At 45.7% G+C, this 25695-nt stretch overlaps 1 protein-coding gene across 1 annotated transcript in view; it reads right to left on the bottom strand.

The window, feature by feature from the left end:
* Positions 1-2167: 2167 nt before the first annotated feature.
* Positions 2168-25695, bottom strand: part of LOC141054854 (acid-sensing ion channel 1C-like) — a 365182-nt gene continuing 341654 nt past the window's right edge. Inside the window, exon 10 of the mRNA XM_073551727.1 lies at positions 2168-2468. Coding sequence (XP_073407828.1) covers positions 2364-2468 — 105 coding nt within the window. The 3' untranslated portion in view covers positions 2168-2363. The remainder of the gene's footprint in view (positions 2469-25695) is intronic.

Raw genomic sequence — 25695 nt, 5'->3', positions numbered from 1 at the left:
CTAAACTCAATGACTACATGTGGGTGTCACCGCCAAGGCTCCTGTACGAGGGTTCCAGTTCAAGGGACTTCAACAACATTTACGAGCAGGTGGAACCAGAGTCTGACAAAGAGATCAGACCAATCCTTTCTAATCAATACCCTTTTGTGTTGCCAAAATTGAAACTGAGATCTCTCCGCTTTGAGCGCTTCTCAAGATGGTCAGCTGTCGTGCGGGCCATAGCTCGTCTTATTCACATCACCAAGTCCTTTGTCGGTAACAAGACATCAGAGTGTTGTAGCTGGCATATGTGTAGAGGACACCCTACCATTGCTGATATCAGACATGTCGAGCAATTCATCATCCGATGTGTGTAACATGAAGAATATGGTCACGAGATTGACAGTATCACAAGGGGTACTAGCCTGTCTAAGAACAGTCCTTTGAATTGAACTCAGTGATCATCACGGATTTCTGAAGGTGGGTGGTCATAAGGTAGAAGTCAAGGTTACGAAAGGCGGTTCAACTCGTATTTTCTTCCGTCCAGTCACTGAGCTTGTGCTACTTTTACCAAAGGAGGACATCACATGAAAGTCATTGTGTATGGACACAGCTCACGGCAGGGAGCCTACCGCCATATATTCCTCCAGCTGTGTTGGAACATTCTAACATTTGAACTTTCTGCAGTGGATTATTGGGTTGGTGGAAGTGTTTGCACTTTGCGGCTTCCCAAATCTGAAGATGGGTTTACGCTTGGACTCGGACTATTCCACTGTTGAGAACTTCATGCCTCCAACTGAAGATTGACCATGATTGAACAACTGTTGTTGTTGTTATTACCTGCATGCTTGTTTTCCCTTTGTTTTTCAGGTTTACAGTGACATCTCCAGAGGACATTATAAGAATTATGAAATCTAAAGATTTCAGATGGGGAGTGTTATGGCTCATATTTTACAGACTGTCCTGTACATCTTACATGCTATATTGCAGTCTCTCATATTGTTTACTGTTGCTATGTGTTCCTGTGTTTTGCATAGCTGAAATCCTCCCTTTCCATGAAGTTTGTCTGTTCTGTCTCCCTGTCTCCCTCTTCTGGGTGTGATGTCACTTCCTTCTTCTCCCTGTGTCTCAGTCTCCATCTTGGCTTCATTAGAGGCACATGTGCCTTCAGCCTGTCTGAAGAAAGTCTTTTTTACCTGCTGCTGTTTGTATGCATTCAACAAGAATTCTTAAAGAAATCAAAGTCTCTTCCGGATTCTTCATAATGTGTGTCTGCAGCTGAGTTAAACTATCTGTGACCGTCGCCAATTGTAAGTAAGGTGAAGAGATCCAGCATCTCACAGAGCCATATTTGCAGCCACAGGCCCTGGGAACAGAATAATGTATATACAGTGATATCATCGCTCTATATCCTGGTGATCTGGGTGTAGTACTGATCACTATACTGACTTCTCGCCATTGATGTATATACAGTGATATCACCGCTCTATGTCCTGGTCATCTGGGTGTACTACTGATCACTATAGTGACCTCTCACCAGGGATGTATAGACAGTGATATCACCGCTCTATGTCCTGGTGGTCTGGAGGTTGTACTGATCACTATACTGACCTCTCACCAGTGATTTATATACAGTGATATCACTGCTCTATATCTGGTGATCTGGGTGTAGTACTGATCACTATAGTGACCTCTCACCAGTGAAGTATATACAGTGATATCACCGCTCTATGTCCTGGTGGTCTGGATGTAGTACTGATCACTATAGTGACCTCTCACCAGTGATGTATATACAGTGATATCACCTCTCTATGTCCTGGTGGACTGGGTGTTGTAGTGATCACTATACTGACCTCTCACCAATGATGTATATACAGTGATATCACCGCTCTATGTCCTGGTGGTCTGGGTGTTGTACTGATCACTATAGTGACCTCTCACCAATGATGTATATACAGTGATATCACCGCTCTATGTCCTCGTGGTCTGGGTGTAGTACTGATCACTATAGTGACCTCTCACCAGTGATGTATATACAGTGATATCACCGCTCTATGTCCTGGTGGTCTGGGGGTAGTACTTGATCACTATGCTGACCTCTCACCAGTGATGTATATACAGTGATATCACCGCTCTATGTCCTGGTGGTCTGGGTGTAGTCTCAGATATTTAGACACAGCAGCACATGTAAGATTGTTGGATACTTTATGCTGAGATACAGTGTTGCAGTAAGTAGTACAGATACAGTGTAGATATATACAATAGGATCAGATACAGCTCAGGCAATTAGTAGGTTATTGCATTTCTTCGTCAGCTCGGGTCAGCGTTCTGGGTCAGGTTTCCTTATTTCATGGTTCCATCGGAGGACACAGCCGTCGGAGCGGTCAGCAGGCGAACTCTCGAATGGATCCCACAGCTTGGTGACGAGGTATTTGGTGTGGGGAGCATTTCGGGCAGTATGGTGCGCTCCGCAGAGACGGCCACGAGTCCTGTGCAGAAGAGACAGGGGGATTAGCAGGACAGTAGAAGGAACGTGGACTTGGGGTGACACAGAGGAGCATAGACAATGGGCAGAGCCTACATGGCGGGCTTTATTGTCCCCCTCTATGTCCGTTATGACTTCTCGTGTGCACATGGTGACCTGAAGAATAGGTCTTGTGGCCAGATCTGGACTGGTGGTTGAGCCCATTATCTCTGTGCACCTTCTTGGACTAAGGTGGGGCTATATAAGGATGAATGGTGGACACCAAATGAAGGTGGTCGGTGTTGGCAGAATTAGCATGTCGCCCTTGTGTGTTTTGAACACAGATATTTGGTAAGTTTTTGGTGGACTGGATTTTTGAGCATAGTCTTTTATGTGTCGTGCTCTATGACCTGACATGGTCCAGGGTTGATGAAGAGTTTGTATATACCCCCATAATTCATTATCACAGGGATTGTATCACCAATGACCTCAGAGAAGTGTCTCCCAGTGAAAAGTCCTAGCGCCTGGTCCCACCGTCTCACTAATCATAAAATCTTTACAAGCCGAGGTGTAATCTGAAGCTTTTGGGCCCTTGGTTATGTCTGTGCCAAGTAGAACAATGTTGTCCTGTGGGGTGGCCGAGGATAGACATCCTCTACAGAGAAATGTCTCTGAGTACAAAGTCCTAGCGCCCGGTCCCACCCTCTCATCAATCACAAAACCATGACAAACCAAGGTGTAACATGAAGCTTCTGGGCCCTGGGTAAACTCTGTGCCAACCAGAACAATGGTGTCCTGTGGGGTGGCCAAGGACAGAAATCCTCTGCAAAGAAGTGTCTCTGAGTGTAAAGCCCTAGCGTCCGGTCCCACCATCTCAGCAATCATGCAACCTTGACAAGCCAAGGTGTAACCTGAAGCTTTTGGGTCTTCGTAATCTCTGCGCCAAGTAGAATAATGGCGCCCTGTAGGGTGGCCGAGGACAAAAATTCTCTACAGAGAAGTGTCTCCAAATGTAAAGTCATAGTGTCTGGTCCCATCATCTCATCAATCCTAAAACCATGACAAGCTGAGGTGTAACCTGAAACTTCTTACCCTAGCCAATGTCTCTGCCAAGTAGAATGGTGTCCTGTGGGGTGGCCTAGGACAAAAATTCTCTACAGAGCAGTGTCTCTGAGTGTAAAACTCCTAGCGCCTGGTCCCACCATCTCATCAATCATAGAACCTTGACAAACCAAGGTGTAACCTGAAGCTTCTGGGCCCTGGGTAATCTCTGTGCCAAGTAGAACAATGGTGTCCTGTGGGGTGGCTGAGGACAAAAATCCTCTACAGAGAAGTGTCTCAGAGTGTAAAGTCCTAGCGCCCGGTCAAACCGTCTCATTAATCATAGAATCTTGACAAACCAAGGTGTAACCTGAAGCTTCTGGGCCCTGGGAAATGTCTGTCCCAAGTAATAATAATCTTTATTTATATAGCGCCAACATATTCCGCAGCGCTTTACAGTTTAACAGTTTCAACACACAAGTCATAAGTAACAACGTTATCAATACAGTAACTAAAGTAAAATAAGATGACCCTGCTGGTGAGAGCTTAAAAGTAGAATTAAGGTGTTCTGCAAGGTGGCCGAGAGCAAAACTCCTCTACAGAGAAGTGTCTCTGAGTGTACAGTCCTAGTTTCCGGCCCCACCATCTCATCAATCATAGAACCTTGACAAGCCGAGGTTTAATCTGAAGCTTCTGGGCCCTGGGCAATCTCTGCGCCAAGTAGAATAATGGCGCCCTGTAGGGTGGCCGAGGACAGATATCCTCTACAGAAAAGTGTCTCAGAGTGTAAAGTCCTAGTGCCCGGTCCCACCATCTCATCAATCATAGAACCTTGACAAGCCGAGGTTTAATCTGAAGCTTCTGGGCCCTGGGCAATGTCTGTGCCAAGTAAAATTATGGTGTTCTGTGAGGTGGCCGAGGACAGATATCCTCTACAGAAAAGTGTCTCAGAGTGTAAAGTCCTAGTGCCCGGTCCCACCATCTCATCAATCGTAGAACCTTGACAAGCCAAGGTTTAACCTGAAGCTTTTGGGTCTTCGTAATCTCTGCGCCAAGTAGAATAATGGCGCCCTGTAGGGTGGCCGAGGACAGATATTCTCTACAGAAAAGTGTCTCAGAGTGTAAAGTTCTAGTGCCCGGTCCCACCATCTCATCAATCATAGAACCTTGACAAGCCGAGGTTTAATCTGAAGCTTCTGGGCCCTGGGCAATGTCTGTGCCAAGTAGAATTATGGTGTTCTGTGGGGTGGCCGAGGACAGATATCCTCTACAGAAAAGTGTCTCAGAGTGTAAAGTCCTAGTGCCCGGTCCCACCATCTCATCAATCGTAGAACCTTGTCAAGCCAAGGTTTAACCTAAAGCTTTTGGGCCCTGAGCAATGTTTGTGCCAAGTAGAATAATGGTGTCCTGTGAGGTGGCCGAGGACAAAAATTCTCTTCAGCGAAGTGCCTACGAGTGTAAAGTTCTAATGTCTGGTTCCATAGAGAGAGACACTTCAATCCTAAAATTATGACAAGCAGAGGTGTAACCTGAAGCTGGGCAATGTCTGTGCTAAGTAAAATAATGGTGTCCTGCAGAGTGGCCAAATGCAAAAATCCTCTACAGAGAAATGTGTCCAAGTGTAAAGTCCTAGCGCCTGGTCCCACCGTCTCATCAATCCAAAAACCTTGACAAGCCGAGGTGTAACCTGAAGCCTATGGGACCTGGGTAAAGTCTGTGTCAAGTAGGACAATGGTAATAATGAATAAAATTTGGCACTCAACTTGAAGTATGATGAAATTAGAATTTATTGCAGTCAAAATAAACGTTTCAGTCACCACTAGACCTTTTTCAATACACAGAAAGCTCATGAAAAGTCCATATTGAGATAAGTAATGCAGGCCCGAACCAGCAGTGGGCACCGTGTTCAACTACAGCACACTACACCACCACCCACCACCGGTCCCTGTCTGTTGCCACCATTTAGCACCTCTACCAGGATTTTTATGCACAGGGTCACTGTACCATATTGGCCTACCCAGGATCTAGTTTATGGATTATAAACCTATCCATTATATGTAGTTTACGGTTTGCCCTATATATTCACCACGACAGTCATTGAGGAGCCTGTCTCGGGGCAGCACACTAGTCCCTCAAGACATTGGATTTTTCCTTTATACGATGCCTACTCAGACCCATGATTTATTGAAAGCTACCCTACTCCTGCGTTACTTATCTCAATATGGACTTTTCATGAGCAGTTGGTGTATTGAAAAAGGTCTGGTGGCGACCGAAACGTTTATTTTGACTGCAATAAATTCTAATTTCATCATACTTCAAGTTGAGTGCCAAATTTTATTCATTATTATCTTGGCGTGGGAACCTATTTGAGCACAAACACAGCTGTGCCACGATATACCATACAAGTCGAACAATGGTGTCCTGTGGAGTGGCCGAGGACAAAAATCCTCTACAGAGAAGTGTCTCCCAGTGTAAAATCCTCGCGCCCGGTCCCACGGTCTCATCAATCATAGAACCTTGACAAGCCGATGTGTAACCTGAAGCTTCTGGACCCTGGGCAATGTCTGTGCCAAGTAGAATTATGGTGCCCAGTTGGGTGGCCGAAAACAGAAAACCTCTACAGAGAAGTGTCTACGAGTCTAAAATCCTAGCGCCCGGTCCCACGGTCTTATGAATCCTAAAACCATGACAAGCCGAGGTGTAACCTGAAGCTTCTGGGCCCTAGGCAATGTCTGTGCCAAGTAGAACAATGATGCCCTGTGGGGTGGCCGAGGACAGAAATCCTCTACAGAGAAGTGTCTCCCAATGTAAAGTCCTAGCGTCTGGTCCCACCGTCTCATCAATCCTAAAAGCTTGACAAGCCGAGGTTTAACCTGAAGCTTTTGGGCCCTGGGTTATGTCTGTGCCAAGTAGAATAATGGCGTCCTGTGAGGTGGCTGAGGACAGAAATTCTCTACAGAGAAGTGTCTCCCAGTGTAGAGTCCTATGTGTATGTCACTTCTCTGCATTTCTCTTTCATTAGTTTTGCTCTATTTTATAATAAAGAATTATTGTTTTTGATCGTTTGAGTCTTTTTCTGCTTATTTGATTGTTGATTAATTGACTCTTAGCCAGGACCCCACAGGACCTCCATAACCATGAGTTGATATCTATCCATAGTCTTTTCTTCCATGGACACGAGTTGTGTTCTGTCAACCTTACCAAATGCAGGAATGCTACAACAGGACTCTATGAGGTGGGCATCAGAGGGATGGACATGTAGCCGCCGCTGAGTATGATGGCAATGTGAGCCAAACCTTAGCCAAGAAGAGCCGAGGGTCTGAGCTCTTACTGCAATTTGGAAACCTGTTGGCCACATCACGTTCTGACTTTCTGCCTTCCCATTTTATGATGATGAAATACAAGATTTACAATGTAGCGTGCTGACTTCACACCATGAAATAATTCAATAGGATGGATGGCAGGAAAGGTTCCTGACGAAAGCGGGAGCTTTCTGAGACCAGTGACTTCAATAGTCTCCAGTGTAAGAGGTCCCAGGTGGTCTTCATCCACTGGTCAAGGTGGTGTCACAAGCTATGGTGAATGGTGTGGTCTCAGTGCTCATGCACCATCATATTCCTTCCTAGTACTGCGGAGTATTATCGATCCACACGAGGCCTCATGATGTGAGTCCAAATGACACCATTATCTACTAAATATGGAGCTGGAAGGTCACAAGCACCAACACCAGTCGTGGCATGATTATGGTCATACAGGAAAAAAGGAATAGGAAAATCAATCGCTTTCTCTACTTAGTAAAGCAAAATGCAGTGACTGCGTGGATGGAGAATGGTCAGAGATAATTAGAGGGACTACACAGCAGAGCTTCTTCTTCATGGCCATATGTAATGCTATGCACTAGACCATCTAAGCTTCGATTATGGACCTCTGGGGTAGGTCAGCAATGCTGTCTTCCCGAGACGTCAGCAGCTCCTTCTCCACACACAAAGCGTGATCTTCATCTGTGGTGCCTTCATCACTAGGACGTACGAGGCTCCTAGTCACCATGTCTTATGCCTTATGTTCTGGGGGTTATCTGCGTACTTGATAAAGAACGGTCAGGATGGGATTCACGGGGAGACTCTCGACTTGGAGGTAAGGGTTTTCTAAACGTGTTGGATTAACCGATTAGGAATTTTCACCATGTTTTACATCGTCCGTCCATTGTCACAGGCTCTAAAGTAACAATGGGTAGGAAGGTTTTTCTTCATGCATGAAACTGGTCGAACGTGAAATGTCAGCTTTGTTATAAAGATGCAATTAGTAACTGTCCTGTCTGTAGCGGAGATCATTCTGGATGCAAAAGTATTAATGCCTTTCCCTTGTAACTGCTGTCACCACTGAGATTCCAATAATAGCCATCGATGGACTGCCTTCTCCCTGGTACCATTCCTCCATGTGGACAAGGTCCTGGTGAGATCTTTCACCTTATTCGTCACTAACTGCATCAGGTTCAATGAAGGAAATGTCTTCTTGGTGACAGGTTTCACTTCATCAATGGTCAGCCTGAGGACTTTCACCCTGTTTGATCGTTTAGGGCCAAGATGCCCAGAAAGTTACAAACAGCATTCCTAAACACCCCAAAATCCCCTCAATCTGTGGGATCAGGTAACAAATCCAACATCTCCATGATGCAATGTAACCATCAAGAAACCCTTCGACGCCATGTAAAGCAAGAATCATAGAATCATAGAATCATAGAATCGTAGAGTTGGAAGGGACCTCCTGGGCCATCTGGTCCAACCCCCTGCTCAAAGCAGGATTCGCTAAATCATCCCAGTCAGATGTCTGTCCAGCCTCTGTTTGAAGACTTCCATTGAAGGAGAACTCACCACTTCTCGTGGCAGCCTGTTCCACTCATTGATCACTCTAACTGTCAAAAAGTTTTTTCTAATATCTAATCTGTGTCTCCTCCCATTCAGTTTCATCCCATTGCTTCTAGTCTTTCCTTGTGCAAATGAGAATAAAGTTGATCCTTCTACAATGTGACAGCCCTTTAGATATTTGTAGACAGCTATTAAGTCTCCTCTCAGTCTTCTCTTTTGCAAACCAAACATTCCCAAATCCTGCAACCTTTCCTCATAAGACAGGGTTTGCAGACCGGTCACCATTCTGGTCGCTCTTTTCTGAACTTGCTCCAGTTTGTTGATGTCTTTTTTAAAATGTGGTGCCCAAAACTGGACACAATATTCCAGATGAGGTCTGACCAAAGAGGAGTAGAGGGAAATAATGACTTCACGTGATCTAGACTGTATGCTTCTGTTAATACATCCTAGAATTGCATTTGCCTTTTTTGCTGCTGCATCACACTGTTGACTCATATTCAGTCTGTGATCTATTAGTATACCCAAGTCTTTTTCACATGTGCTGTCACTTAGCCCTATTCCTCCCATTCTATATATGCTTTTTCCATTTTTATTGCCCAGATGTAGTACTTTGCATTTCTCCCTGTTAAAAACCATTCTGTTAGTTGCTGCCCACTTCTCCAGTTTATTTAAATCTTTTTGAATCCTCTCTCTCTCTTCTCTAGTATTAGCTATCCCTCCTAGCTTTGTGTCATCAGCAAATTTAATCAGTTTACCCTCAATTCCTTCATCTAAATCGTTGATAAAGATGTTGAACAATACAGGGCCCAGGACAGAGCCCTGTGGTACCCCACTTGAGACATTCTTCCAACTGGATGTGCAGCCATTTACGACCACTCTTTGGGTCCGATCACTAAGCCAGTTATGAATCCACCTAACAGTTGCCTTGTCCATTCCATACTTAGTCATTTTTTCAATAAGAATTGTATGAGAGACTTTGTCAAATGCTTTGCTGAAGTCAAGATATACTATATCTACAGCATTTCCTTGATCCAACCAATCAGTGATACCGTCATAGAAGGAAATTAAGTTAGTCTGACATGACTTATTAGTTACAAACCCATGCTGACTCTGTTTAATCACTTCATTCTTATCCAGGTATTGACATACATGTTGTTTAATAATTTGTTCAAAGATCTTTCCTGGTATAGAAGTCAGACTCACCGGCCTATAGTTACCTGGGTCCACCTTCTTCCCCTTTTTGAAGATAGGAAAAACATTTGCTCTTCTCCAGTCTTCTGGCACTTCTCCTGTTCTCCAAGAATTTTCAAAGATTATAGAGAGGGGTTCAAAAATTTCTTCTGCTATCTCCTTCAGTACTCTGGAGTGTAATTCATCTGGACCTGGAGACTTGAATTCATTTAGGCTAGCTAAGTGTTTCCTCACTATCTTTCTGTTTATAGATATCCTGGATTCTTCTATTCCCTTAATAGGACAGTGAATAACAGTTGATGTTACATTTCCTTTCTGAGAGAAAACAGATGCAAAATAGGAATTTAAAAGTTCAGCCTTCTCAACATCCTGTCTTACCATTTCATCATTTTCATCCTGTAAAAATCCTATAGCATCTTTGACTTTTCTTTTACTTTTGACATATCCCCAAAATCCTTTATTATTGCTTTAGACATCTCTTGCAAGCCTCAATTCATTTTCAGCTTTAGATAATCTGATTTGTGCCCTGCAGGTTCTGCAGACAGCATTATATTCTTCTTTAGATATGCCTCCCTCTTTCCATTTTATAAACATTTTTTTCTTCCTTTTTAGCATGTGCTTAAGTTCTGTGTTCATCCATCCTGGTTTCCTTAACTGCTTCCTATTCTTCCCTCTTTTCGGAATTGTTAACAACTGTGCTTTGAGAATTTCATTTTTCAAGATTTCCCATCCTTCCTGGACATTTTTGTCTTTAAGGATATCCAGCCATTGGATCCCTCCAATTCTCTTTCTGAATCCCTTAAAATCTGCCTTTCTGAAATCTAACCTTGACGTCTGAGTCTTTACAGGTCTTCCGCCTCTAGTTATCCAAAATTCTAAAATAGCATGGTCGCTACCTCCTAGGGTCCCAGCCACTTTTACCTCCTCAACCATTTCCTCCCTATTTATAAGGATTAGATCCAAGGTAGCAGTTCCCCTTGTTTTCTCCCCTACCTTTTGGAAGATAAAGTTGTCAGCAAGAGAGGATAAGAATTTCCTTGACCTGTTAGTTTTGCCTGAGAGAGATTCCCAACAAATGTCTGGATAGTTGAAATCTCCCATGACAACTATGTCATATTTTTTGGAGAACTTGGCCATTTGATGCATAAAGAGTTCATCCATAGCTTCAGCTTGCACAGGCGGCCTGTAGTAAATGCCTACAATGGTGTCCTTTCCATTGTTCTGTCCTTGTATTCTTACCCAAACAGTTTCCACAGAACTCCCAGTCTCTGAAGCTTCAATCTCTGTGCAGATATACGCGTTTCTAACATACAATGCGACACCCCCTCCTCGTTTATCAAGTCTGTTTCTTGCAAATAAGTTGTATCCTTCTAGTCTTGTATTCCAATCATGTGTATCGTCCCACCAAGTTTCAGTGATTCCAATGACATCATATTTCTTTTCCTGTGTTAGTAGTTCCAATTCTCCTTGTTTGTTGCCCATGCTTTGTGCATTAGTGTAGAAACATTTTAGTTTGTGATTGGTTTCTCTTTCTCCAATATTTTTATTAATTAGATTCTTTTGTCTTTGTTCTTCCTTTCCACTTCTAATAGCAGAGTTCTCAATAGCATTTGTCAGGTGTATGGCTTTTTCTGGTCTTTTGCTTCCCTTCCCATGTTGTTCTAGTTTAGAAGGTCAAAGAGTCTATTTAGAGAGAATGAATATATTGTATTGCATCGATAAATACACTACATGGCTAAGAAACCGAGCAACACTCACGAAGCAGCAAACTAACAAGGGGGAACCTATAGGAATGATGCATGTGGACACACAAAAGTCACTGAATGGGAATAAATTGTCCGAAGCCAATTTTCTTCAAAGGAAAATTAACAAAGTGGTTTCCTGAGTGAGAGTCAGGGTTTCTTCCCTTGTAGGAAGGCGTGCGCCAATACTCGGCCATCTTCCATTAGGAAGTGTTTGACATGATTTATCTTGCTAGATGCCCATGTAATGAAAGCTACATAGGAACGACTACAAGAGAGCGGCAGATAAGAATACGAGCGCATGTCCGTGACATCGAGAGGTCCAAGGACGCAGAGGATGGGGAACAATCAAAGACCCTTCCGAGACACCTTAAAAGATTTCACAATTCTGAGACGAATGTTCTTCGGGTTATTGCTATAGACCGAGTGTCGCTGGGTATGAGGGGAGGGAATATATTTAAAATTGTGTCTCAGGTGGAAAGCCGGTGGATTTACAGGCTTAATACAACGGTTCCTGAGGGTCTACAGGAAAGCCATGGGCTTGGCTCCTTTCTATGAACTCATGGGATTGTTTTAATCTAGCTTTGCTTTTTATCTGGTTTTTTTATGTGGTTTTAACCTTTTCGTCCTACTTTTACAGACTTTGTAACCTTGCTGCGGTGATGGACATACTTTTCCTGGAGTGGGGAGGTCATCACAGGGGTCGTAATCTGTAATGTTTGATTATGAGGTTCTGCTTGCCTTGGTGGTGACATCATCTTGGTATGCAGAACTTAAGAATAAAGAATGGACGTATTCCACATGGACTAGTCTAATGCTGATGAAATATTTTGAACAATATATTGTTTTGTACATGAATAATTATGATCTAATTATTATATAATTATTTAATTTTTTGAATATAATCATATATGATTTTTTTTTTACCCAAATGCTTTTATTATGTTTCACTACTATATTCACCTCTGTAATTGACACTGACGGTATTTTGGCACGCAGCAATTAGCGGATACACGTGTGTGCGTGTTTACTATATATTTATATGATGTCTGTATCATAATATGGTTGTAATTTTACTCACAAATTCTTTATTTAATGCGCTTTATTAACATTTTTCAATTCTCTTCTTTATATTTAGCCATGACTGAGTTTTATCATTAGTTTTAAATTCATTTCACTTTTTATCACTATGAATAAACAGGGTCTTGGTATTTGTAGTCTTCTGCTAAAAGCCCAGTCTTGTATGATCCAGGGTCTAAGTAGCTTCAATCGAGTGTTGGTCTGTATAATTATAATAATCTTACCAGACCCATTAATGGTACAACCTGATCTGCTGTTTGTCATCCTAGTATTGTGAGGAAAGAGGGAGACACAAGCGCAATATAGGGTCTTATCCCACAAATAAAGTAAGCGGTTGACAAAAAACTGCTCCCCTGGTAGTAGGTATTCAAAGCATGTGTAGATAAGGGCTGCCGCAGATCCACAAGTTGGTCACCAACGATCTGAAACAGAGCTCTGCAAAGGAATAGGTGGATTTCGTCTGCGCTGCCCAAATGATGAAATTCCATACCTGGTGGTATTTCCTGAAGAAGAGGTTGCAAAAAACCTTGAAACGCGTAGAATAAACCACTGTCAAACTTTATTAACCTTCTGGAATTTCATCATTTGGGCACAGTGGACGAAATCCATGCATTCTTTGCAGAGCTCTGTTTGTTATCCTGCAACATTCCCTTTAATGGTATACAACAGTGCCTCCTGATTCTTTCATAAATTCATTTGTTGCATTGTACTCAATACTTACTGCTGTAGATCCATGTTGGGGTCACAAGAGATGTTATCAGGTGCAAGGTGTTACTAGCATATGGATGTAGCCAGGCCCAATGTCTGATCGTCTAACCTCCCCTGGTGTGCTGGCCAATTGTTAATTCATCCCAAACCAGTTCCCACAATCCCTCTCACCTGATCCTCTACTCAGTTCTATAAATTTAGTAGCAACCTAAGGGGGGCACGTGTGTGGGGTCTGGCACGCATGTTCCTGCAGCAAAGTATCACTGCAGCCAAAGTATCGAAAAGCTGCAGTTATTTCAACGGCATTAAGTCACGACAGGAGTCAGGACCCCACACTATGTATCTGTCTCTTTTGGGTATGTCTGGTGAGTAAGCACTTCTTATTACTTGGACCTAGCTTTTCTATTAACCCATCTTACTCCTTCACCATATTTACATATGCCTTCACAGTGTTTGCTCCATTAATCCTCACTCTCCTTCGCTATCCCCAAACCTCAGCACTCTGTAAACTAATAATCATCTCCCCTTCCCTTTTTCTTCCCCACCTGACCTCCTCTGCTGACCTTCTCCTCAACCTCAGATCTGTCCTACTAAAACATAAAACAAGCTGCCCACTCTCCTCCTCCCGTCTGCTCTCCCTCTCTCTGCTTCTCCTCACTGCTGGCGACATATCTCCCAATCCTGGACCCCCACAGCTCATACCTCCTATTACTACCCCCTCTTACTGCTCCATATCTAATAGGAACTACCGCAATCTTTCCAACGTAAAACCCGTGCCCTTGACGCCCACCCCCCTGCTCCCTCTCTCCGGAGCACTCTGGAATGCTCGCTCCATCTGCAATAAGCTTTATGTAACTCATGACCTCTTTCTCTCTCACAATCTTGCCTTCCTCAGCCTCACAGAAACATGGCTGAGACCCTCTGACACCGCCCTCCCCTGCTGCGCTGTGTTACGGCGGCAACAGACACGGTGGAGGAGTGGGTCTTCTCCTTTCTTCTAACTGCACCTTTAACCCAATCCCACCTCTTCCCTCCCTAATCCTCCCCTCTTTTGAAGTCCACTCTGTCCGCATCTACTCTCCCTCCAACCTCCAAGTGGCCGTCATATACCGACCTCCGGGCCCGACCACTGCCTTTATTGACCAATTCTCTACCTGGCTTCTTCTCTTATTTTCCACTTACATCCCCACTATCATCATGGGTGACTTCAACATCCCCACTGATACCTTTCAGTCAGCAGCCTCCAAATTCCTGTCCCTTACTTCATCTTTTGGACTTACCCAGTGGTCCTCCTCAGCCACCCACACAGACGGACATACAATAGACCTGGTCTTCACCCGCCTCTGATCTCTAACTAACTTCACCATCCCCCTGTCCCTCTATCCAACCACCATCTACTCACTTTGTCATCCCTTTCCTCCTCACCTGGCACCCATGTCCAGCAACATGCGCACCCCCACAGAAACCTCGCACACCTAGACACCTACACGCTCTCTGACTCTATTCAACCACTGGCATCCATATCCTCACTCCACGACACAGACAGCGCCACTGCTTTCTACAATGCCAGTCTCGCATCAGCTATTAACGCAGTCGCCCGTCTCGTACATGGCAGAGTGCGATGTATCAACAGACAACCCTGGCACAATAACATCACTCAAAACATCACTCTGGCAAGTGTCCAGGGTTGAAGAGCAGCATTGGAAGAAAACAAGACGACTTCACTGCACTTCACTCGCTTTCAAATCTGCCCTCACCTTTGCTAAGCAGGCCTACTTCACTACCCTCGTATCTTCCCTATCCTAAAATCCCAAACTGTTATTCAAAACTTTTAACTCCCTCCTCCGCCCACCACTGCCCCCTCCAACCTCCCTCATCTCTGCTGAGGACTTTGCCACATACTTCAAAAATAAGATCGACCAAACAAGGCAAGTCTTCATTGTTCAACCACCACAACAACTTTGTATACCAGACCAATGCCCAAACCCCATAACCTCCCTCTCCAACTTCACTGAAGGGGAGCTTAATTGTCTCCTCTCCAAATCACAACTCACAACCTGTGCGCTTGACCCCATCCCACCTCCTCCCCAACCTCACCATCACTCTTATCTCATCCCTAACCCACCTCTTCAACCTATCACTAACGTACGGTACCTTCCCTTCTGCTTTCAAACATGCCACAATCACGCCTACCATTAAAAAGCCAAACCTCGACCCAACAGCTATGTCCAGCTATCGCCCAATATCGTTGCTCCCATTCGCTTCCAAACTCCTGGAGCTGCACGTCCACGCTGAACTTTCCTCCCACCTCTCATCTAACTTGTTCTTTGACTATCTACAATCTGGTTTCCGCCCCCATCGCTCCACTGAGACAGCCCTGACCAAAATTGCTAACAACCTACTTACAGCCAAAGCTAACGGACAATACTGTATACTCCTGCTTCTAGACCTGTCCTCTGCTTTCGACACAGTTGACCACTGCCTCCTACAACAGATCCTTTCTTCCTTTGGCATCAAAGACCTCGCCCTGTCCAGGATCTCCTCATACTTTTCCAACCGCACTTTCAGCGTCTTCCAGTCCCACACGGAAGTCCGCTGCCTCGGAGTAACCCTTGACTCTGCCCTGTCCTTCAAACCGCACATCCAAGCTCTTTCCACTTCCTGTCGCCTCCAGTTCAAAAATATTTCCAGAATCCGTGCTTTCCTCAACCCTCAATCTACTAAAATGCTTGTGCATGCCCTCATCATCTCCCACCTCGACTACTGCAACATCCTTTTCTGTGGCCTCCCTGCTAACACCCTCGCACCTCTCCAGTCCATCCTTAACTCTGCTGCCCGACTAATTCATCTCTCTCCTCGCTACTCCTCCGCTTCTCCCCTCTGCAAATCTCTTCACTTCACTGGCTCCCATTCCCTCAGCGTATCCAATTCAAATTACTAATACTGACCTACAAGGCCATCTATAACCTGTCTCCCCCATATGTCTCTGAACTAATCCCCCGATACCTTCCCTCATGTAATCTCCGGTCCTCCCAAGACCTCCTTCTCTCCTCCACACTTATTCGCTCCTCACCCAACCGCCTCCAAGACTTCTCCTGAATAGCCTATATCCTCTGGAATTCTTTGCCCCAACATGTCCGACTATCAACCACATTCGGATCCTTCAGCGGGAACCTGAAAACCCATCTCTTCCAGGCAAGCCTACAGCCTGCAATGACCCCGCTACCTCCTTCTCTCTCACCACTACTGGAGCTACCGCCTCAACCAACACCGGAACTGCTGCAACCCCCCAACCTACTGTCTCCTTCCCCACCATCCTGTAGCATGTAAGCCCGAAAGGGCAGGGTCCTCTCTCCCCTCTGTATCAGTCTGTGATTGTTAGTTTACTGTAAGTGATATCTGTAATTTGTATGTAACCCCCTTTTCATGTACAGCACCATGGAACCAATGGCGCTATATAAATATTAATAATAATAATACATACAGCCATCCTCATATTGTGTGTTCCTCACTTGCGGCTGAGCGTCATATTTAGTCTTTTGGGCCAAGTGCGCATGCATGGAGCCAACTCCATCCGGGCTTTCCCGATGCGCTCCACAGGATTCGCAGGCAGCCTTTGTTGCTAAGCAGCGATGGCCGCGTGCGTTCTGGGAGCGCAGAAGAAAGTGCCCTCGTTTGAGATGGGCTTGTATCCGCGCATGCGCCGTTCACGTCCCAACACTGGTACATATCCGACACTCTTTATTGGATGTCAGTCCTTATTTGTACTCACACTGGAGCTAGTGTAAGCCATGCCTCCTGACGAAGTTGCAGCGAAACGTGCATAGGGGCGGCAGGCCAGGGGGACCTATCTACTGAGACTAGATGTAAGCACTGGTCTACTGTTTACATGCTGCCACAGGATTATTTATATGCTAATTATGCACTATTTGCACTTTATTTCATTACTTCCTCTGACGCTCATGTGTTTAACAATTCACCACTTTAGATGTAAGTGAATGGGATCATAAGGTGATCACCTCATTCATGGTGTTTGCTTGACCAAAACGGGAGTCATGTAGGTGGCACATTGTAATCCTGGATGTGTGGCTAGTCGATTGCCATTCAGAGACTTTTGTGTGTCCACATGCATCATTCCTATAGGTTCCCCCTTGTTAGTTTGCTGCTTAGTGAGTGTTGCTCTGTTTCTTAACCCTGTAGAGTATTGATCGGCACAACACAATATATTCATTCTCTCTAAATAGACTCTTTGGATCATGCCCTGTTCCCCGACATAGTCTAGACATGGACTATCCTTCATCGGCTCTTGAATTTGTGGGAAAGCGACGACACCTTTCATCTTGGCATCACTGATGAATGGAGAGTTGGAGACATTTGTCGCAAATAAGGAAAAGCTTCAGTTTGTTCATTATCTGAACCAAGTTCTTCTTTAGACAAAGTTTGATGTGGAAATGTGGAAGGAACGTCATGTTTGACCCAACTATGGTCCATATCTAACCAATTTCTTTCTGCGACAATCCCACTCATAAGGGAAACAGCTGTGCTTGGTGCAATAGATATGGAAGGGTGGATAACAGCTGTGCTTGGTGCAATAGATATGGAAGGGTGGATAACAGCTGTGCTTGGTGCAGTAGATATGGAAGGGTGGATAACAGCTGTGCTTGGTCCAATAGATATGGAAGGGTGGATAACAGCTGTGCTTGGTGCAATAGATATGCAAGGGTGGATAACAGCTGTGCTTGGTGCAATAGATATGGAAGGATGGATAACAGCTGTGCTTGGTGCAATAGATATGGAAGGGTGGATAACAGCTGTGCTTGGTGCAATAGATATGGAAGGGTGGATAACAGCTGTGCTTGGTGCAATAGATATGGAAGGGTGGAAAACAGCTGTGCTTGCTGCAATAGATATGGAAGGGCGGATAACAGCTGTGCTTGGTGCAATAGATATGGAAGGGCGGATAACAGCTATGCTTGGTGCAATAGATATGGAAGGGCGGATAACAGCTGTGCTTGGTGCAATAGATATGGAAGGGCGGATAACAGCTGTGCTTGGTGCAATAGATATGGAAGGGCGGATAACAGCTGTGCTTGGTGCAATAGATAAGGAAGGGTGGATAACAGCTGTGCTTGGTGCAATAGATAAGGAAGGGTGGATAACAGCTGTGCTTGGTGCAATAGATATGGAAGGGTGGATAACAGCTGTGCTTGGTGCAATAGATATGGAAGGGTGGATAACATCTGTGCTTGGTGCAGTAGATATGGAAGGGCGGATAACAGCTGTGCTTGGTGCAATAGATATGGAAGGGCGGATAACAGCTGTGTTTGGTGCAATAGATAAGGAAGGGTGGATAACAGTTGTGCTTGGTGCAATAGATAAGGAAGGGTGGATAACAGCTTTGCTTGGTGCAATAGATATGGAAGGGTGGATAACAGCTGTGCTTGGTGCAATAGATATGGAAGGGTGGATAACAGCTGTGCTTGGTGCAATAGATATGGAAGGGTGGATAACAGCTGTGCTTGGTGCAATAGATAAAAAAGGGTGGATAACAGCTGTGCTTGGTGCAATAGATATGGAAGGGTGGATAACAGCTGTGCATGGTGCAATACATATGGAAGGGTGGATAACAGCTGTGCTTGGTGCAATAGATATGGAAGGGTAGATAACAGCTGTGCTTGGTGCAATAGATATGGAAGGGTGGATAACAGCTGTGCTTGGTGCAATAGATATGGAAGGGTGGATAACAGCTGTGCTTGGCGCAATAGATATGGAAGGGTGGATAACAGCTGTGCTTGGCGCAATAGATATGGAAGGGTAGATAACAGCTGTGCTTGGTGCAATAGATATGGAAGGGTGGATAACAGCTGTGCTTGGTGCAATAGATATGGAAGGGTAGATAACAGCTGTGTTTGGTGCAATAGATATGGAAGGGTGGATAACAGCTGTGCTTGGTGCAATAGATATGGAAGGATAGATAACAGCTGTGCTTGGTGCAATAGATATGGAAGGGTAGATAACAGCTGTGCTTGGCGCAATAGATATGGAAGGGTGGATAACAGCTGTGCTTGGTTCAATAGATATGGAAGGGTGGATAACAGCTGTGCTTGGTGCAATAGATATGGAAGGGTGGATAACAGCTGTGCTTGGTGCAATAGATATGGAAGGGTGGATAACAGCTGTGTTTGGTGCAATAGATATGGAAGGGTGGATAACAGCTGTGCTTGGTGCAATAGATATGGAAGGGTGGATAACAGCTGTGCTTGGTGCAATAGATATGGAAGGATAGATAACAACTGTGCTTGGTGCAATAGATATGGAATGGTAGATAACAGCTGTGCTTGGTGCAATAGATATGGAAGGGTAGATAACAGCTGTGCTTGGTGCAGTAGATATGGAAGGGTGGATAACAGCTGTTCTTGGTGCAGTAGATATGGAAGGGTGGATAACAGCTGTGCTTGGTGCAATAGATATGGAAGGGTGGATAACAGCTGTGCTTGGTGCAATAGATATGGAAGGGTGGATAACAGCTGTGCTTGGTGCAATAGATATGGAAGGGTGGATAACAGCTGTGCTTGGTGCAGTAGATATGGAAGGGTGGATAACAGCTGTGCTTGGTGCAATACAGTTGATATGGAAGGGTGGATAACAGCTGTTCTTGGTGCAGTAGATATGGAAGGGTGGATAACAGCTGTGCTTGGTGCAATAGATATGGAAGGGTAGATAACAGCTGTGTTTGGTGCAATAGATATGGAAGGGTGGATAACAGCTGTGCTTGGTGCAGTAGATATGGAAGGGTGGATAACAGCTGTGCTTGGTGCAATAGATATGGAAGGGTGGATAACAGCTGTGCTTGGTGCAATAGATATGGAAGGGTGGATAACAGCTGTGCTTGGCGCAATAGATATGGAAGGGTGGATAACAGCTGTACTTGGTGCAGTAGATATGGAAGGGTAGATAACAGCTGTGTTTGGTGCAATAGATATGGAAGGGTGGATAACAGCTGTGCTTGGTGCAATAGATATGGAAGGGTGGATAACAGCTGTGCTTGGTGCAATAGATATGGAAGGGCGGATAACAGCTGTGCTTGGTGCAGTAGATATGGAAGGGTGGATAACAGCTGTGCTTGGTGCAATAGATATGGAAGGATAGATAACAACTGTGCTTGGTGCAATAGATATGGAATGGTAGATAACAGCTGTGCTTGGTGCAATAGATATGGAAGGGTAGATAACAGCTGTGCTTGGTGCAGTAGATATGGAAGGGTGGATAACAGCTGTTCTTGGTGCAGTAGATATGGAAGGGTGGATAACAGCTGTGCTTGGTGCAATAGATATGGAAGGGTGGATAACAGCTGTGCTTGGTGCAATAGATATGGAAGGGTGGATAACAGCTGTGCTTGGTGCAATAGATATGGAAGGGTGGATAACAGCTGTGCTTGGTGCAGTAGATATGGAAGGGTGGATAACAGCTGTGCTTGGTGCAATACAGTTGATATGGAAGGGTGGATAACAGCTGTTCTTGGTGCAGTAGATATGGAAGGGTGGATAACAGCTGTGCTTGGTGCAATAGATATGGAAGGGTAGATAACAGCTGTGTTTGGTGCAATAGATATGGAAGGGTGGATAACAGCTGTGCTTGGTGCAGTAGATATGGAAGGGTGGATAACAGCTGTGCTTGGTGCAATAGATATGGAAGGGTGGATAACAGCTGTGCTTGGTGCAATAGATATGGAAGGGTGGATAACAGCTGTGCTTGGCGCAATAGATATGGAAGGGTGGATAACAGCTGTACTTGGTGCAGTAGATATGGAAGGGTAGATAACAGCTGTGTTTGGTGCAATAGATATGGAAGGGTGGATAACAGCTGTGCTTGGTGCAATAGATATGGAAGGGTGGATAACAGCTGTGCTTGGTGCAATAGATATGGAAGGGCGGATAACAGCTGTGCTTGGTGCAGTAGATATGGAAGGGTGGATAACAGCTGTGCTTGGTGCAATAGATATGGAAGGGTGGATAACAGCTGTGCTTGGTGCAGTAGATATGGAAGGGTGGATAACAGCTGTGCTTGGTGCAATAGATATGGAAGGGTGGATAACAGCTGTGCTTGGTGCAATAGATATGGAAGGGTGGATAACAGCTGTGCTTGGCGCAATAGATATGGAAGGGTGGATAACAGCTGTGCTTGGTGCAGTAGATATGGAAGGGTGGATAACAGCTGTGCTTGGTGCAGTAGATATGGAAGGGTGGATAACAGCTGTGCTTGGTGCAATACAGTTGATATGGAAGGGTGGATAACAGCTGTGCTTGGTGCAGTAGATATGGAAGGGTGGATAACAGCTGTGCTTGGTGCAATAGATATAGAAGGGTAGATAACAGCTGTGTTTGGTGCAGTAGATGCGGAAGGGTGGATAACAGCTGTGCTTGGCACAATAGATATGGAAGGGTGGATAACAGCTGTGTTTGGTGCAATAGATATGGAAGGGTGGATAACAGCTGTGCTTGGTGCAGTAGATATGGAAGGGTGGATAACAGCTGTGCTTGGTGCAATAGATATGGAAGGGTGGATAACAGCTGTGCTTGGTGCAATAGATATGGAAGGGTGGATAACAGCTGTGCTTGGCGCAATAGATATGGAAGGGTGGATAACAGCTGTGCTTGGTGCAGTAGATATGGAAGGGTGGATAACAGCTGTGCTTGGTGCAGTAGATATGGAAGGGTGGATAACAGCTGTGCTTGGTGCAATACAGTTGATATGGAAGGGTGGATAACAGCTGTGTTTGGTGCAATAGATATGGAAGGGTGGATAACAGCTGTGCTTGGTGCAATAGATATGGAAGGGTGGATAACAGCTGTGCTTGGTGCAATAGATATGGAAGGGCGAATAACAGCTGTGCTTGGTGCAATAGATATGGAAGGGTAGATAACAGCTGCTTGGTGCAATACAGTTGATATGGAAGGGTGGATAATGCCCTTGTGCAGTAAAACTTCCTTTAAATTTACGACTGATGAGTCTTCAAAAAGTCCATCACGTTGGTTCATTGTCACATACAAGGACAGAAAGAAGTGTGTTCAGGTCACTGCAAAAAGCCATATTTTCTACTTGACTGAAATATTTTATCAATTCACCATGACACCGGTGAAATAATGAAATTTTGGTACCTGGCTGCAACCGAATCCACCCGTGCCTCCTTTATCCTAGAATTTCTCTCGGACTCTTTACTAAACACAAATCTCTGACCAGATTGTTGTGTTTGAAATATTATATGTGGACTGATTGTCTCAAATTCTTGTGTCTCTGTCTCTGACCTCGCCTCCTCTATTGTCCACACCTCCTGTGGTTTGGGAGTTGGCCGACTTGCACGTTTCGGCACTGATCTCATTGTTAGGGAAGGTTGGGATACTCAATAAACGTGACACATTCGTCATGGTGAAGTAACAGTTACTGCGTGGTCTTGGTGCTCTCACATCATTGGGAAGGCAAATGGCATGAAGGGTTGTCCACCATTCAGGCAACATCACAAATTGGTAGCACCAGATGCACAACATACAAGAGGAGCCCATGCTTTATCTTGGTCACCAATTTTGCACCCAAAGGATAACCTGCATGCCTTCTTCATGACTTCAGTCATTCTCCGTCTTTGAGCTTTGAGGGTATGCTCCTCACACAAGCAACAAAAGGCCTCACTGCTATTGTGACAATGTCGCCACATTCTCCAGCTTATTGTCTAATTATACTGATAGCCAGTAGAAGATTTTCCTCTTTATGAATTGATCATTGACACAGACATCACTGAGAACGACCTGGACGATTACGCTGCTCTGTGTAAGACTACAATGCTGTGCAAATAGCTCCAGCCCCCGCCATGCCTGGGCATGCACGGTCATTGTGCCGGATGGCCGGACATGACTTCAGTGCCATGCCTGGGCATGCATGGTCATTGTGCCACACGGTCAGACACGACTTCAGTGCCATGCCTGGGCATGCATGGTCATTGTGCCGCTCGGTGAGACATGACTTCAGTGCCATGCCTGGACATGCATGGTCATTGTGCCGGATGGCCAGACATGACTTCAGTGCCATGCCTGGGCATGCACGGTCATTGTGCCGCTCGGTGAGACATGACTTCAGTGCCATGCCTGGACAGGCATGGTCATTGTGCCGGATGGCCAGACATGACTTCAGTGTCATGCCTGGGCATGCACGGTCATTGTGCCGCTCGGTGAGACATGACTTCAGTGCCATGCCTGGACATGCATGGTCATTGTGCCGGATGGCCAGACATGACTTCAGTGCCATGCCTGGCCATGCACGGTCATTGTGCCGCTCGGTGAGACATGACTTCAGTGCCTTGCCTGGGCATGCATGGTCATTGTGACACACGGTAAAACACGACTTCAGTGCCTTGCCTAGGCATGCACAGACATTGTGCAGCATGGTCAGACAAGACTTCAGTGCCATGCCTGGGCATGCATGGTCATTGTGCCGCTCGGTCAGACATGACTTCAGTGCCATGCCTGGACATGCATGGTCATTGTGCCGGATGGCCAGACATGACTTCAGTGCCATACCTGGGCATGCACGGTCATTGTGCCGCTCGGTGAGACATGACTTCAGTGCCATGCCTGGACATGCATGGTCATTGTGCCACACGGTCAGACATGACTTCAGTGCCATGCCTGGGCATGCATGGTCATTGTGCCGCTCGGTCAAACATGACTTCAGTGCCATGCCTGGACATGCATGGTCATTGTGCCAGATGGCCAGACATGACTTCAGTGCCATGCCTGGGCATGCACGGTCAGTGTGCCGCTCGGTGAGACATGACTTCAGTGCCATGCCTGGACATGCATGGTCATTGTGCCGGATGGCCAGACATGACTTCAGTGCCATGCCTGGGCATGCACGGTCATTGTGCCGCTCGGTGAGACATGACTTCAGTGCCTTGCCTGGGCATGCATGGTCATTGTGCCGCATGGTCAGACACGACTTTAGTGCCATGCCTGGGCATGCATGGTCATTGTGACACACGGTAAAACACAACTTCAGTGCCTTGCCTAGGCATGCACAGACATTGTGCAGCATGGTCAGACAAGACTTCAGTGCCATGCCTGGGCATGCATGTTCATTGTGCCGCATGGTCAGACATAACTTCAGTGCCATGCCTGGACATGCATGGTCATTGTGCCACACGGTCAGACACAACTTCAGTGCCATTCCTGGGCATGCATGGCCATTGTGCCGCTCGGTCAGACATGACTTCAGTGCCTTGCCTGGGCATGCATGGTCATTGTGACACACGGTAAAACACAACTTCAGTGCCTTGCCTAGGCATGCACAGACATTGTGCCGCATGGTCAGACAAGACTTCAGTGCCATGCCTGGGCATGCATGGTCATTGTGCTGCATGGTCAGACATGACTTCAGTGCTATTCCTGGGCATACACGGTCATTGTACCGGACGGCAAGTCATGACTTCAGTTCAGTGCCATGCCTGGGCATGCATGGTCATTGTGCCGCACAGTCAGACACGACTTCAGTGCTATGCCTGGGCATGCATGGTCATTGTGCCGCACAGTCAGACACGACTTCAGTGCTATGCCTGGGCATGCATGGTCACTGTGCCGCATGCTCAGACAAGACTTCAGTGCCATGGTCATTGTGCCGCATGGTCAGACATGACTTCAGTGCCGTGCCTGGGCATGCATGGTCATTGTGCCGCATGGTCAGACAAGACTTCAGTGCCATGCTTGGGCATGCACGGTCATTGTGCCGAATGGTCAGACAAGACTTCAGTGCCATGCTTGGGCATGCACGGTCATTGTGCCGAATGGTCAGACAAGACTTCAGTGCCATGCTTGGGCATGCACGGTCATTGTGCTGCACGGTAAGACCCAACTTCAGTGCCATGCCTGGGCATGCAAAGTCATTGTGGCGCACAGTCAGAGATGACTTCAGTGACATGCCTGGGCATGCATAGTCATTGCGTCGCATGATTAGGCACGACTTCAGTGCCATGTCTGGGCTTGCACTGTCATTGGGCCAGACTGTCAGACATGACTTCAGTGCCATGCCTGGGCATGCACGCTCATTGTGTCGCATGGTCAGACACGACTTCAGTGCTGTATATCAGAACAAAGCCTCCTCTGTTACATGTGTCATTGTTAGGTACAATTATCACTGCCAAAAAAACGTCAAAATTCGTTGAGCAGTGTAATCGGAGGATTGACTGATAAGCATCTCATGGTCTGATGTGGCTTTTATTCTTGTTCTTTCAAGAAAGTTTAAAGGCCCACGTAGAGGAGCTGATAATTGGTGACAATCTTTCATTAGGATGCTCAATTGCTGATTATTGGTTTGTGCATTAAAACCATCATTTTGTGAAGAACATTGCCTCCTAGTAAAGTGGTGCTGTTCTGCCGAGAGCGATGATATCCTGTCGAGAGCGGTGATGTCCTGCTGAGAGCGGTGATGTCCTGCTGAGAGCGGTGATGTCCTGCTGAGAGCGATGATGTCCTGCTGAGAGCGGTGATGTCCTGCTGAGAGCGATGATGTCCTGCTGAGAGCGGTGATGTCCTGCTGAGGGCGATGATGTCCTGCTGAGAGCGATGATGTCCTGCTGAGAGCG

This window comes from Dendrobates tinctorius, unplaced genomic scaffold (assembly GCF_039654945.1).
Source record: "Dendrobates tinctorius isolate UK_male_01 unplaced genomic scaffold, ASM3965494v1 ptg000179l, whole genome shotgun sequence".
NCBI lineage: Eukaryota > Metazoa > Chordata > Amphibia > Anura > Dendrobatidae > Dendrobates > Dendrobates tinctorius.
This window is presented reverse-complemented; position numbering and strand designations above follow the sequence as displayed.